Raw genomic sequence first — 16,236 nt, 5'->3', positions numbered from 1 at the left:
CCTTTCCCTACTGGGCATGGGAGAAACACAGTGCAGTGGGCACGCGTGTTGTAGGCATCCCAGACTACTCTCTGCACCAGTGAGCTTCCTGCAGCCCACAGCAGGGCTAAGCCCCCCCAGCAGGATCCCATCACCCTCCCCATGCCATCTCTCCCTGGACAGCCCCAACCCCTACTCCCAACCCCAGCACCCAGACCCACGTCAGCGAGAGATGGACGAGCCCAGGGAAATAACGACAGAAACAACTGCATTAGGGGTGTGACAGAATGACTGATGATTTAATGCTTCTTGAAGTTTTATGTTTCCTTCCACAGGGCATTGGTTTTAAAAACAAACAAAACGAGGTAAAATAAATTAATTTATGTACACTTTACATACACTGTGTCACATGGAGCTTTGCAGCAACAGTAACCAGAAATTGTTACAAAATAGAAAGTTGCATGGCTGGTGCAGGTCCTCAGCAACCTGGAACCTACAAGGTTGTCATCCTGAGTGTGGTTGGCAAAGTGATCATGTAAACATGTTTAGAAGCATTTACGGTGGACAATGGATGGGCCAGCTTCATCGTACTCCTGCTTTGTGATCCACATCTGCTGGAAGGTGGACAGGGAGGCCAAGATAGAGCCACCGATCCAGACAGAGTATTTGCGCTCAGGTGGGGCAATGATCTAGGAAAGCCAAGAGAGACAAGATCAGCACACTTGCAGCCACCACAGGTGTCATGGGGTACATGCTGCCCCACGCACTGTTCACAGGAGCACCAGAAAAGGCTGCTCCTGGAGACTTCTGTGCAGGTCCTTGATACTCAAGCCTTACCTTGATCTTCATTGTGCTGGGGGCCAGGGCTGTGATCTCCTTTTGCATGCGGTCAGCAATACCTGGGTACATGGTGGTACCCCCAGACATGACGTTGTTGGCATACAGGTCCTTCCTGATGTCAATGTCGCATTTCATGATGCTGTTGTAGGTTGTCTCATGGATCCCTGCGGACTCCATACCTGGGGGCAGGAGAAGAGCAGGTATGAGCTAAGTGCTAAGCAGGAGCTCTGTGCCAGAAGAGAGCAGAGAACTGGCAGGGGAGAACAGAGGGAAGGGGGGCACACACCAATGAAGGAAGGCTGGAAGAGGGTTTCTGGGCAGCGGAAACGCTCATTGCCGATGGTGATGACCTGTCCATCAGGCAGCTCGTAGCTCTTCTCCAGGGAGGAGGAGGAGGCAGCGGTGGCCATCTCGTTCTCAAAGTCCAGAGCCACATAGCACAGCTTCTCCTTGATGTCACGGACAATCTCACGTTCAGCTGTTAGAGGGAGCAATGGCATCAGTGATTGCAAGGAAGGGAAAGAACAGGAAACACTCACAACTCCTCCATTGGTCTGCTGGGTCTCCAGACCACAAGCCATAAGCAAATGCCCCACAGGGAGCGCTCCCAGGGCTTGCAGTGCGGCAAGAAGCTTCAGCATTCCTTGATGTGTGAGAGTTGGGAATGTGGGGAAACATTTTGGAGGAGGGAACAGTGCTTACCCGTGGTGACAAAGGAATAGCCACGCTCAGTCAGGATCTTCATCAGGTAGTCAGTGAGGTCACGGCCAGCCAGATCCAAGCGCATGATGGCATGGGGCAGGGCATACCCTTCATAGATGGGGACGTTGTGTGTCACACCATCGCCGGAGTCCAGCACAATACCTGTGAAAACAAAGAGCAGCCACCTGAGGAGCAGCCCACAAACAGATCTGCGCTGGGGCAGAGCAACTGGTGACTGCAGAGGCCCGGTCCTGGGTGTCCTTGGGGAAGAGGGTCCATTGGGATGACTGCACTCACCAGTGGTACGGCCAGAGGCATACAGGGACAGCACAGCCTGGATGGCCACATACATGGCGGGCACGTTGAAGGTCTCAAACATGATTTGGGTCATCTTTTCACGGTTGGCTTTGGGATTAAGGGGGGCCTCAGTGAGCAGGGTGGGGTGCTCCTCAGGGGCCACACGCAGCTCATTGTAGAAGGTGTGGTGCCAGATCTTCTCCATGTCGTCCCAGTTTGTGATGATGCCGTGTTCAATGGGGTACTTCAGGGTGAGGATACCCCTCTTGCTCTGAGCTTCGTCTCCTACGTAGGAGTCCTTCTGACCCATACCCACCATGACACCCTGCAAGAGAGGAAAACGGGGGCTCAGCAACCTCTCCACGGGCAGCAGCATGTCCCCTCTCCACACACGGGGCCGAGTGACCCCGCAGGAAGCCCCGAGGGGGCCAACATCGTACCTGGTGGCGGGGCCGGCCCACGATGGAGGGGAACACGGCCCTGGGGGCATCATCCCCGGCGAAGCCAGCCTTCACCAGGCCGGAGCCGTTGTCGCACACGAGCGCGGTGGTCTCGTCCTCGTCACACATGTTGCTGGCTGTCTGCGGGACACGGGGCCGTCAGGCTCAGGGTGACGGCGGGGCGCACGGAGGGACCACACGACGGCCCCGCGAAGGGACGCCGGGCGGCGCGGCACGGCACGGCGCCCACCTACCTGTGCTGACTGCGCGTCGGGCCGCTGGCAGAGACGCCTCCCGCTCCTCCGGGTAGCTCGTGGGCCGCCGCCGGCCCCGGAGCCTTTTATCGAGGCGGGCGGGAGCGGCGCCCGGCCCCCAGGAATGCAGCCCCGGCCGTCGCCATATTTGGGTGTCGGGCCCGGCGCGGCCCCGGCCCGGCGCTGCCCAAAGAAGGCGCTCCTGGCCGCGGCCCAGGTGAGCGAGGCCGGGCCGTATAAGGAGCGTCTGCCGGGCCCCCCCCGGGGCCGGGGCCGAAATAATCCCCCGGCACCGCCGGGCCCGTTAAGGACGAAGCGGTGGGGGCCTCTCCCGGGGCCGTGCGGGAGCCGGGAGCGCAGTGAGGCGTGAGGGAGGAGGCCTCGGGGGCCGGGGCGGCCGGCTGCGGGGCTCCTTACAGGGACGGAGCCTCCGGGCCTCACCTGTGAGGGAGCGTGAGGCCAGGTACGGGCTGTGCCAGGCAAGGGACGGGCAGCTGGAAGGGCAGCATGTTAGAGGCTGAGCTGTGGCTATGTGCCGTCCTGTGGGACGTGGTGGCAGCCCGCCTAGAATTATAGAATCACAGCGTCATAGAATCGTTCAGGCTGGAAAAGATCTTCAAGATCGTCAAGTCCAACCACAACCTAACCGTACTATTCTAACAACCCTCTGCTAAATCATGTCCCTGAGCACCGCATCCAAATGGTTTTTAAACACATCCAAGGATGGTGACTCAACCACTTCCCTGGGGAGCCCATTCCATTCTATAGAGAAGTTTTTTCCAACCTAAACTTCCGCTGGTGCAACTTGAAGCTATTTCCCTTCATCCTGTTACCTGTCACCAGTGAGAAGAGACCAACCCTGCTCTCAATGCAATCTCCCTTCGGGTATTTGAAGAGAGCAATATGGTCTCCCCTCAGCCTCCTCTTCCCCAGATTAAGCAGCCCCAAAGTCGCAGCTTTGCATTCTGAGTTGTCACATATTTTTCTCCTGGGTGCTATTTTTAAAATGGAAAATAAAGGTATATGATAATCACAGAGAAATGTCTGAAGGCAAAGCAGGGAAGGTACAGACGCAGGTGACTCAGATCCCAGAAGCCTGACGTGGCCATGAATGCTGGTGCCCTTACCACATCCCTGTTTCTGGCCTGCTGAGCTCTGCTGGATACAGCACACCACCCCCTATCCAGCACAGCAGCTCAGCCTCTTAAAATGAGGGCAGTCTCACTGAGAAACCACCTCTGATTAAGCAAAGGTACTGTGCAAGTGAAAAGGAACTGTCCATCTCTGGCAGCTATGGGTATTTTAACAGGTTCTGTGTGGCAGATGTGGAAGACTTTATACAGAAATTCTGATCACGTCAGAAGAAGAATTGAGGAGGTAAAAAGCAAGTTTGCAGCCTTGCACATGAGTCCATGTAAATCAGCCTTCAAGACATTCTCTAATGATACAGCTGGTCAAGGGAAATACTTATAAACTTTAACATGGAGTCAAGAGAGGAAGAGGAAGAAGAGGTAAAAAGAAGAGTTAAGCCAGAAGCATTCATGCGGTGAGGAAGTTCCTTACTCCTCAAAGTAAAGGCATTTCCTCCACTGCCATGCAGAACAAGAAGTGTCAAGAGAAGCAAACTTTTTTTTTTCAGCTTTTGCATCCTCTGTCTTGACAGCATTCCTCTTCACCTCTGGCTGCTCCCTATTTCTTTGAGCTGTATGTTTTCGCTTCTTGTCACTTTATTGTACTGAAGTACATGGGGATAACAGATGCTTTTCTCTCACACTATTTTTCAACTTCTTGTGCTGTTCTTCAGTTCTGTCATCTATAACTGGGACTTGAAAAATTGGAAGCCAGAAAAGCACTTTAAGAGAACTGCGGCCATTGAATCTACTTACAGAACTGTAACACGGGTTCCAAAATGTGGCCACTTGCATTAAGCGGGCTTTGGATCTGAAATCAAATTATGTTTATAACAGAAATCCTGCCTAAAACATTAACACTTCTGAGATGTAAACATTTTTAATGGTCCTTCAATGAAACACGACGCAAGCCTAAACCCACTCTTCCCCTAATTTCTTCTGATTTTCTGGCAGCCCAAATAAAGTTTACAGCAAAGTGCTTGGTGTGAAATTCTTCTAGTTCTGCATAGCTCTCCACAGGTAGGTCAGATATTTAACTCTATTTGATTTGGGCTGTAAGTCAGGAAACATTTGATTTTAGTTTCCAAAAGTGAACACAGAGAAAACCACTATCTACAATAAGTGGCTTTAGAAATTTACCACAAATGACAACTGATAAACTGCTGCTCCTATAACAGCAGAGGACAGTAGTGTGGACATGTTGTGCTGCACGTATTTTCCATTAATGAAAAAGCAACACTTTAAGAAACAATATGAAATGCAGTTCTGTACAGGAGCTGCCCATACACCCTGAGCTGTTTTTATCAAAACCTGAATGTTTTGAGGCCCAACTTTATTTCTGGTTCTGTTGCACTTGGAAGTAATTTGGAGCTCTTGCATGACCTTTGATGGGCAGTGATAAACGAAGGCATCCTGCTGTACAGTAACCCGAGACAAGAGTGCTGTAAAAGAACAGCTTATTACATAACGAAACAGAGTGTGGAGGGATAGCCCCAAATCCCCAGCTTTTCAAGCTTCCTAATGCAATAGTGAACCAACTTAACATTCCTTGTAGGAGAACAGTTAACTTCAGTTTAGGCATGGAAGTTATTTTAATGAGGTTATATTTAAGTAAACTCATTGCCTGTAGCCTTCTGTTTTGGCAATAGTCAGATGAAAGGCATTGTACAAATGCCAAATACCTCCTAACCCAGCAGCAGAATAAAACATTAATTGTAAAGACTCCAGGGCTGATCGTTTCCTGAGAACCTGGGGAATGCCTTTATACCAACTGGAATAAACACATCTCAGCAAAGATGCCAGACGCATTGGAGCAGGCAGCAATGGATGAGCAGAAGTGTGTACAGCTAGAAAAAGCTTTCTTGGCTTATCCTGTCAGTCCTAACAGACTACTGACATTCTAAGAAGGGTATCTCTGAAGTATTTCGCTGTGGATGGTCAATTACAGAGATTCCTTTTCTTGCAAAACATGCCCAGTAAAAGTTTGTGTAGAACACATTTCAGCACAGAGTGACAGTCATCTGCTAGATTATGCCATTTCTCTGAAAATGTGACATCAATTACATGAAACCACCCTTAAAGCAATATTTAAACAAGCAGGTGCAATTCTTCTAATGTTTTAAATGACTGACTGCTTTGCAACCACAGCTCAGATTTATACCCACACTTTGGTATCAGCCACAAAGGACTGCAGGAGAGCAAAGTCTGCTTCCTAGAACAATCTGAGAAGATGAGTTGTTAATGCATTTCTTTTCCATATTAGTTAGAACCTCTCTAGATAAAGCTATTCTTCCAAACATGTTCAGACTTTCAGCCCAGCTTACTGTATTAGTACAGGGAGGAGGGGAAGCGGCGGAAGGGGAGCTGTGCTTTTAAAACTAGAAACTGGATTCTCTTCAACCAATTTAACTTCTGACCTTCTCAGCTGTTGGATCAAGTTGTTGCAGCAGGCAACTCGCCAGACAAGTAAAACATAAGGGCATGCAACTCGCTCTGCATTCATTTTCTGGCTGTTGAGCTACTTGCAAAAGTAAGGTGCAAACCTATCAGACTAAAGCAACATTTAACTTAAAGTTCAAAATCTGCTACCAATCAAAATAATTAATAAAAAATTAAATGAATTTTTTATTCCTATGTTAGAGACAACTGAGACAGAAGGGTTAAAAATTAACTGCAACATCAACTCTTAAAGAGCAAGTCGTCAAGTAAGGAAGATCACGATGGACACCCACTTTCATGAACTGCTCTCGAGGTTTCTGGTCAGCCTCAATTCAAGCAGTTACTCTGAATGCCTGCATGGTGAGCTCCTAAATCTCATTTTTAAGATGCATTCTAGAAATCTAGAAGTAATTTTTATGAACATTAGGCGGATAAAATGTCAGTTAAGAGCATTTTGAAAAAGTAACCCTAGTCTTGTAAAATATAAAATCAGGACGAACTGAAAGAATGGTGTATTTCTGGGTCAGAGGAATCTGAATGACAATAGTGTTTGGTGACAAGTTGAACAACTAGTGACAAGCCAGCTATCCTTACAGCAATCGTTACTGCAAAACTGAAATTAGTTTCTGCAGCAGACTGTACACAATGCAGACTACAAGAGAACTGTTGGTAGTAAAGTTATTCTTTAGAAGAACTATGTGTTTCTTAAGCAAAATATAGTCATCAAGCATTAATGCTGTTCAGTGTTATCTGAACTGAAATCACAGACCCCATGGAGCGAGAGCAAGGGTTTCTACTTTCTTCAGTGGGTCCCACATTTCACCCTGTGTGTCTTTGCAACTTCCTGACTATCAGGCAGGTCTCATAGTAAAGAAATTATACAACAAAACAGTGGGTTTACAAAATGCGTGGAAAATGAAAACCTTATTGCATGGAAAATGAAAACCTTATTTTTTCTTTTACCTGAAAACACACTCCTGACGCCCCTGACCGAGGTGTCAATGTTTATAAATATAAGACTGCTGTGGTTTAACCTGGCAGGTGACTGAGCACCACACAGTTGTTCACTCATTCCCCCTCTTCCCACTGGGATGGGGGAGACAATTAAAAAAAAAAACAAAACAAACAAACAAAAAAAAATCCCAAACACTCAAGGGTTGAAATAAAACTATGTTCTAGGACAGAAAAAAGGAAAAGAATAATAGTTATGACTGGATGTATATATATGTATATAATGTATATAACAGGTGATGAACAAGCAATTGCTCACCATCCCCAAACTGATGCCCAGCTAGGCCCTGAGCAGTGGAAGAGCGAGAGACGAACTCTCACCCCCTTCAAAACTCATTCTGCTTGATGTCGTGTAGCATGGAACATCCCTTTGGCCAGTTTGAGTCAGCTGTTCTAATTCTCTTCCCTCCCAGCTCCTCGGGCCCTTTGCTGAGAATGGGCTTGACTCTACAACACTGCTAAGCAGCAACTATAAACACTGATGTGTTATCAACATTGTCTTTCCCCCAGAACCAAAACATAGCATCGTACCAGACACTATAAAGAAAACAATTCCATCCCAACTGAAACTAAGACACCCCTTATTCTCTATCGTTTACATCATGTTCAGGTCCCAAAATTTCTACACATCCTAATTAACTACCATCACCTATCTTGCTTTCTGGTATATCTACACATACAGTATTCCCATGACCTACTGGCCATTCATGTAAATTGTTCATGGTATTCATTTAGTTCACAACTTTGCATCTGCCAGCAGTTCGTCAGTGCAGAAGGGATGATTCAGTGTTGGGTTACTGCATGCAGAAGCTAGTTCTGGGTCCACTGGAGTTCATTCTTCTTTAACCTGAGCAGCTCTTACTGTAATAGTTTTAACAAGAGATGTAACAACCATAATCGTGATGATGACATGCAGTATTATGTAGTAATTTAACATCATACAATTTAAACTACCGTCTGTTCTCACCCAGCATCAAATCACAGACATCCCCATCCTTCCACGTTACCCACCACGTGCACCTAGGTCCTTGAGCAGAAGCAATCCCACAAACAGGCTTGCCTTTGCCCAAGGCTGGAATAATAGACTGCCTTACCCAGCATGTTTTTTATATACACTACCAGCACTTCATCCCCTTTTACAGTGCATACGAGGTTTCATTGGGCAGGACCAGCTTGACTGGCAGATCTTGGAGTGCTGACTAATCACATGGCTTTTGGCAAATGCGTCCCAGTGTTTGAATGCCCCAGAACCTATTATTCCCAATACAGTGTTTAACAGTCCATTGTATCATTCAGTTTTTCCAGAGACTGGTGTATGATAGGGGATATGATACGCTCACTCACTGTCATGCTCTTTGGCCTTGATGGTTATGAGATTGTTTCAGAAATTAGTCCCATTATCTAACTCAAGTCTTTTTAGGGTGCTATGTCACTACAAGACTTGATTTTTAAAACCAAGCACCAAATTTTGAACAGTAGCATGGAGCACACAATCTGTTTCCAGCCATCCAGCTTCCACTCTTGTAAATACATGGTGCTTGCCCTGGTGAGTTTGTGGGAATACGATATAAACATGGGATGCTCTGGCAAGTAATTATATTTCAGCTGTTATTCTCCATACCAGAAAGGTTTTATCCACTGCTTAATTGCAGTGTGTGTTGCACACTCACAGATAACCATGCAATAGTGCCCATATTCAAGCTCACCCCCCAATCTATAAGTTGCATCTCTTCCTTGATGGCCTGAGGTGTCATGGGCCCACTGAGCTAGAAATAATTCACTCTCATTTTGCCAGTCCAGATCTACTTGAGTCACTTCAATCCTAGCAGCCCGCTCCATCTGCTGATTATTGTGATGTTCTGTAATGGCACTACTCTTGGGTACATGAGCAAACTAGACACTATGAAAAAAACAATTCCACCCAGCTGAAACTAAGACAGTGACCAAGTATATTACTCTTTATAGACTTTATTACAAATTTTTAGCAAAAAAAAAAAACCCAAAAACAAAAACCAAACAAACTTTAAAAAAAAAAAAGAAGTATACATGAATTCAACAGTACTTTAGAAAAAAAGTATATTTTAAAAAAGGACAATCATTCTGTTTGTCCGTGAACATAGAGTTCATAGTTTGCTTTTAACACAAATTCAAAGTAAGCATTATATCTCAAGGAGCCGAGTTCGTTTGCTTGCAGAAAGTCCTTCACGTCCGGTAAATATTCACTTAACTGAACTCCTGCAATACAAAACCTTTCATTACAGAACTGATAACAGTACTTTGCATTAGCATTTTAAGCAAGCACTCATTTCTGCATTTTCTTGCAATTCAGACAATATAATTATAACTCTATTACGTATATTTAAAAAATGCAGTAAAACATAAGCATCCTATAAAACTAAGTCTAAAATACTTCCTGCCTAAAGACAGCTTCCCGATGACTTCCCCACTGAATTTATTATTAAACCTAAAACACTTCATACGAAACCTAAGTATTAACATTGCACTTTCCAAAGGAGATATCAGTCACATAACCAATACTGGTATTATTAGTTGCAATGCTTCAGTCTGCACTGTGAACATCTTACAAAAAGGAAAGAAAGTGACAGGCTGAGCACACAAAGCCAGACCTGTTCTGAAGAATTTATTTTTCATATTTCTCATGTAGTGCCGTTTTAACTCTGGAAAGTGTTCATATGTAGCAGTAATAATTTTTGTTTTATTTTACTTTACACTTTAAGCTCCTTATTCCCTGTCCTCCCAAGGCATAATCTATTAAAAACTGTAACTTCAATGACCACAGCTTCCCACAGTCAGTTTTAGCTTTGAGAAAGTGGTGGTGGTGTCCACTCTGATTTTGCATGTTGGGGGGAAAACAAAATGTAAAATATTTGAGTTTTAGTTTGTGCTCTTCAGGGTGACAGATGATTAAATACTAACAATCCTTCTTCTTACAGAAGAGATGCATTTATTTGCAGCAGACATGCTTTGCTGTGCAGCAAGAAAGCATTAAAATCCGACAGGCACCCAACTGAGCCAATAATTTGAAGGTGCTAAGATTGTAACTAAGAAATCAGCTCATCTCTTTCATCTTCTTGACATTCATAGAAAGAATTAATTCCCATACAATTGTAATTATCTAGTAGAATGCATATGGAGGTTTTTATTATTCTAAATACACACCAGCTACTCTAAGTATGTATTAGCTACTACATACTAGTTTTAAGCAGTTTTTAGAATGAACTGCACTTCAAGTTCACATTTACATTCAACTTACCTTCTTTCAATAGCTTTTGCAGTATTTTCACAAATATACTATCTTTAGATGCTTCTATTGGATCATCTTTACCTTCTGAACTGGACCAGCTGCAAAGTCAAAGAATAATTTGCAAAGAGAATTGCAGCAATGCAAATTACATGAGAACAAGAAAAATTCACAGGAAATCTGATAAATGATCAAAGGTGACAATACATGTTCACACACAAGCACTGTGTTTGTGGTTACAGCTCAGAGCAAGAGGCTTCCTTAACCATTATTACATTATTCCAAGAATGTGCATCAAGACAAGAATTACCCACTCTCAATAACTAACAGTTGAGATCAAAGCAGGGATTTATCTTTTGGTAAATTAGAGAAAAGGGAGGAAAAACTGTACAGTACAAGCTGCAGGCTTCTAACATCACGCACAAAAATACAAGCTGAGTTTCTCTAGTTATTAAATGTGAAAGACTTATGAATGCAAGACTCATCTGTGATTAAAAAAAAAAACACCTGTTTTTTCTAAGAGAAATTTTATTTTAAGATGCTTTCAGATCTGAACCTGGCTCGAAAAAGCTCCTACTGTCACATCCTCACTGAAGTCATGGTTTTATCCTGAATATCAGTTTAACTCCAAAACTTGGGGACCTTCATGGTTAACTCCACTGGGAAGAGACTGAAGAAAGGAAGGAGGGAACATGAAAGGCTTGGTGATGGTTTTCCTCTCCTCTATACAAAGGAGGGACAACGAAAGCCCTACCAGAATGTCAGGAGCATGCCATTTGTGGTTGTGGCAGTAGAAAACAGGTAACTGTAACATGTTAAATATTTTATTCCACGTACTGAAGAAAACTAACACTACCTCTGTTACAACTGACCTCTTTGTAAGCCTTTGTGAGCCTTGCTGGACTGGAAAATCAGCTGGGAGATCAAGTTTTCAAAACACAATTAAGGACAAAGTGTTTTCTAATTGTACATGGTTTGCTAGTGAACGGGGCAAAATCTTGTCAACGCTGCATATAATTTGAATGGCCCAAATATTGTGTACAAAACTGCTTTTGGCCCAGGCAGGATGCAAATCTATTTCTAGACTAGTGCCATTTTGGAGTTCTAGATTCTTCCATCTTTCAATTAATAGAAAAGGAAGAAAACAATTACAATAGCATGAAGCTTTTTCTGCATATATTTGTGCCATATGTGCCAGTAAATCATGCAGCTAGGAATTTATTTTCTGCAGATCACCGCCCTTTGGAATCTACCCTGTGCACAAACCTGAATCCAAAACTTTTTCATCACAAATGGCACAGTGCATTTAGAATGTACACTATCTCCTTCCTCTCTAAGGTCTTTTTAGAACATGGGCATGAGTTGGTAAAGCTGGGTAACTTCTGGAGATTAGTAAGAAAGGAAACAATGTCATCTGAGTTACTCAACAGTAGCACTGCTTGATGAAAAGACTCTTCTGACCAATTGGATTCAGCCTGTATTCAGCATTGAAGACCCATAATAGTGGCTCTTCTAAGCAGTATCTAGGATTTTGATCTCTTACAGTCAAGAGTTCAGCTTAATATAAAAAAAGCCATTAACAAGTTGAAGTGGTTCTACGGTCAAAAACAAATGAAAGAAAGAATGAAGAAGTTTATAGAAACAATCACTGCACTTATTGCTCTTAAAAAGCTTCATCTTGAGATGCTTCAAATGGAAAAAAGTTTCAGCATTGATCACTGTTTTTACCTTAGCAAAGTGTTTAAGAATATAAGCTGCATGGCTACACTGCTCTTTCTCTGGTGTTGAAAATGAATAGCAGGCTGCCAGTGAGCAAAGATAATGAGGTCTTAGAGGTTATTCTTTTATGGGAGTTTCACACACATCATTCATACTTTACAAACCTCATGCTATGAAATTCAATCTTTTTGATGAGCTGAAGAATAACAGTGCCCTATCGTTTAATTCTGGAATAGCTCCACCACAGGTACTATTGCTGATTTTTATTCTTGCTGCACTTACCCATCTCTTCGGAGAGCCATGCAGAGAATTTTAAGTTTAAGATCATTTACATCCACCTCCTCTTCCTACATATCACAGAAGGAGAAAAGACAGGTAATTTTTAAAATTTGTTATTTAAAACATAAAAATCACTATTGACAGTGACAGAGGTTACATCGATTAAGTAGTCTTCAAGATCTGAACACAGTCAAAAACAACATCCTCTTTAAACAAACGAGCCAATGGTACTGTTGAACCACTGAAGACTTCATTTCCATTTGAACATACAATTCGGACTTTCTACATCCCCAAAAGACTGCCTCAGTTTGAAAAAGAGTATAATTTAAAGCACACAAACATCTGCCAATTTGTAGAACAGCATATTCCAGCCAACTTTAACATGCTAAAAGGCAACTGAACTCAAGACTGAGCAAGCCGACACGGAGCAGCATTTATGTTAGAACAGTGTTATGAATTCGTGATATAATGATCCAGCAGAGATTTAAGGATTAGCAGCTGGGGGAGCAATCTCTCTGTTCAGAGGTTGTGCTTTTCTTGAGATATCACCAGTCTTCAGAAAAGATGAGCTACCTTCTATATTGCTTCCTAAACTAAATCTTAAATACCTTTGTAAGGTATTTAAGATAATTTATTTACTTTTTATCGTGCTCTTTAACATCTTTATCAATGACAGAATCAAGCGCACCCTCAGCAAGTTTGCTGATGATGGTGGAACAAAGGGATGCCATTCAGAGGGACCTCAACAGGCTTGAAAGGAGGGCCTGAGTGAACGTAATGAGGTTCAACACAGCAAAGTGCAAGGTTGTGCTCTTGGGTTGGAGGAATCCCAGGCATTCATACAGACTGGAGGGAGCAGTCCTTGAGAGCAGCCCTGCAGATAAGGACCTGGGGGTCCTGACAGATGAAAAACTTAACATGAGCCAGCAGTGTGCCCCTGCAGCTCGGAAGGCAAATGGGCTCCATCAGAAGAGGGGTGGCCAGCAGGGACAAGGAGGTGATTGTCCCTCTCTGCTCCTGTGAGGCCCCATCTGGAGTACTGTGCTCAGGTCTGGAGCCCCCAGTACAAGACAGACAGAGAGCTGTTGGAGAGGGTCCAGAGAAGAGCCACAGAGATGATCAGGAGACTGGAGCACCTCCCTATGAAGACAGGCTGAGGGAGCTGGGCTTGTTCAGCCTGGAGAAAAGAAGGCTGCGGGGTGACCTCAGTGCAGCCTTTCAGTATCTAAAGGGAGCCTACAAACAGGAGGGGAACCAACTCTTTGAAAGGGTTAATAACTGTAGGACAAGGGGAAGTGGTTTGAAGTTGAGGGAGGGAAGATTTAGGCTGGATGTCAGAGGGAAGTTCTTTACAGAGAGAGTGGTGAGGTGCTGGAACAGGCTGCCCAGAGAAGTTGTGGATGCCCCATCCCTGGAGGTGTTCAAGGCCAGGTTGGATGGGCCCTGGGCAGCCTGGTCTAGTATGAAATGGGGAGGCTGGTGGCCCTGCATGTGGCAGGGGGGTTGGAGATTCGTGATCCTTGAGGTCCCTTCCAACCCTGGCCATTCTGTGATAAGCATGCTCTTATCCTAGTAGAAGGGATTATCACTCTTGCTCCACATAATCAAATCAAGTTTACTGAAGGCCAACAAAACACATCACAATGGCTTCATAAAGCACTACTGAAGATTTTAATTTGGATTTCTTTTATGTAGAAAAGGAAAATGATGCAAGAATTGAAATAACCTGAGAAAAGCTCTCATTTTCAGTTACCAAGAAATACCTTCCAAGCCATTCATTGGAGAACTCTGGAATAATTCACTGAAATAATACAGCTTTCAGTTTTTAGTGAAGGCAGCTTTCAATTCAGGTTTGATGTTTCTCAGATGTTGATTTACCCATGCTTACTTTAAAGTTACTCCTGACAATTTATTGGATCATACAGTGAGTTGCAGTGAGCACTCCAAGCTTGAAAAAGTAAATCAGTAGTTTAATGCTATGGCTGTGCAAGAAAGTTGGCAACTCTTCATCCCACATTATCTCATGCTAATCAGAGGAAACTGCCAATAGTGGAGAGGCAAGAACAGAACAACTGAAAACAAATCTTGGTCCTGTTTGCAGAAAGCCTGTGGGGAAGCAAGGCTCTAAAAAAGAAAGTAGACTATAAATGGGAACTGAAGATGAGAGGAGTGTCATTTTTCTTCAATGATCTAAACCACATTTGGCATTAAATCTTCAGCGACTTAAAAAGCAAAACAAAAAACACATTAGGGACTATTTTTAACTACTATACGCTAAGCCAGTATGCTCTTAACTAACTACAGATGCAACAGCCTAGCTTAAATGGTCAAAACACATTTCTGGATTAGAAATTCTTCAAAAACTTTTCCTACCTCATCAATATATTCCAGTAGATCAAGTGCTTTCTTGAAGTCATACTCATTGGCCCTTCTGTTCTCATCACAAATGTACATCTATGATGTGAAAGATGAATGCACAGAATTATTTTTAGCCTGCAAACTAATGTAACTGATAGTACAAACAACTCATTGTGGGAAGACCACCATGTATTTTCCACTTACATGACCTTCTCATGAAAACATGCCTCGATTCAATTGCAAGTATTTTTATAGTAAGGAATATACTTAAGGTTTTAGGGTGGCATTCCACCTACATGACAATGGTCTGTGGACAAATGACACTGGATAGAAAGCTGCTAGGTTTCAAATTTAAATGCCATTTAAGGCAGTAACATTCCTGGACTACTGCAGCTAGAGCTCAGCTCCACAAATAAAGTGAACTCAAAGGATTACTTTAACAATTAAAGCGTAAAGCAGTACATAAGCACATGTACAGCCCTTCCACCTTTTAAAAACAGGTAATTTTGCCATTCACATTTCATTTTTTCCCTTATAAGCAAAGATCTAAACAAGTACTTGAAAGCAAAACTAACATTAATGCACCTTTTGTTCACATTTTCCAAGTTTCTTGTTACTTGCAAAGTGAGAATGAAAGAACCGTGGTTAGACAACAGAGAATTCAGAAGGAAAACCGGCATGACGCCAGCTCTTGTCAACTGTGACACTTCCCATTCTTCCCCAGTCCCACAGAAAGTCTCAATTAAAGACAGAGGTAACGACTCCAGAATCCACAGGCAACTAGCATTGTTCTGAAACAAACACACACAAACACACACACACCAAATGGGAGAAGTTTAACAGCTGCGCTACTAGTTTCTGATTTTCCCCGGGATTACAGAAGAGTAATGAGCTGCTAAACTGAAACCCAGACAAGGCATATTTTGTTTTACAACACGTTGTTGCTACTTAATCACATATGTTTTGTGTGCATCACTGGATGATAAAAATACATTGCCAATGGGGCAGAAACAGCAAGGTTATTGGTTCCAGGCTACCACCAGAAATGAGTTGGAAGAGCAATCAGCTGCAGTGATCCCAGAACTAGAATGAACATTTTTTTTTATTGGTGTTGTTTGATTTTAAAGATAGAAAGACAGAAAGTGCTCTTTGCAACAAGTGACCAAAAGTCTCTTCCTGCCCTTTCTTTTTCTAGATTGTAGCATCTTTCTTCATGAAACTGGAATTCTTTGTTCCTTCTGTTTTCCAAGCTCTGCCTACCAAGGATGTGACAGAAGGTAAAAATTGTACCAGCACTTGAAAATGAGACAACAGCTTCTGACACTGATTTTATTTTGCTTCTTCTCCTTATAGCACCCACAAGCACACATCCAACAAAGAAATCCCATACTAAAAAATAAAGTATTTTTGTATTTGTTGGTGGTGGAAGCAAATTCAGATAAATTTATGCCAGATCTTTAGGTGGTTAGTAAGTCATAAAAGAGATAAAAACATCTGTGATCTCATTTATTTTATAACACCAGAAG

The 16,236-nt window shown here is 43.4% G+C and overlaps 2 protein-coding genes across 2 annotated transcripts in view; both read right to left on the bottom strand.

Moving 5' to 3' along the window:
* Positions 1-250: 250 nt before the first annotated feature.
* On the bottom strand, positions 251-2,581 carry ACTA1 (actin alpha 1, skeletal muscle). Its single transcript, XM_042812520.1, has 7 exons — positions 2,513-2,581; positions 2,259-2,399; positions 1,819-2,143; positions 1,522-1,683; positions 1,106-1,297; positions 817-998; positions 251-668 (listed from the first exon to the last, which is right to left on the bottom strand). Exons 2-7 carry the CDS (start codon positions 2,385-2,387, stop codon positions 525-527), a joined length of 1,134 nt encoding a protein of 377 aa, XP_042668454.1. The 5' UTR covers positions 2,388-2,399; positions 2,513-2,581; the 3' UTR covers positions 251-524.
* Positions 2,582-9,154: 6,573 nt separating this feature from the next.
* NUP133 (nucleoporin 133) overlaps positions 9,155-16,236 on the bottom strand; it is a 30,150-nt gene continuing 23,068 nt past the window's right edge. Inside the window, exons 23-26 of the mRNA XM_042821768.1 lie at positions 14,726-14,806; positions 12,356-12,420; positions 10,367-10,455; positions 9,155-9,327 (exon numbers count right to left, since the gene is read on the bottom strand). Of these exons, the coding sequence (XP_042677702.1) occupies positions 9,188-9,327; positions 10,367-10,455; positions 12,356-12,420; positions 14,726-14,806 (375 nt within the window). The 3' untranslated portion in view covers positions 9,155-9,187. The remainder of the gene's footprint in view (positions 9,328-10,366; positions 10,456-12,355; positions 12,421-14,725; positions 14,807-16,236) is intronic.

This window comes from Centrocercus urophasianus, unplaced genomic scaffold (genome assembly GCF_019232065.1).
Source record: "Centrocercus urophasianus isolate 14NV4802_14NV808 unplaced genomic scaffold, USGS_Curo_1.0 seq_10, whole genome shotgun sequence".
NCBI lineage: Eukaryota > Metazoa > Chordata > Aves > Galliformes > Phasianidae > Centrocercus > Centrocercus urophasianus.
The sequence above is the reverse complement of the archived record's forward strand: the minus strand, read 5'-3'. Positions and strand labels throughout refer to the sequence as shown.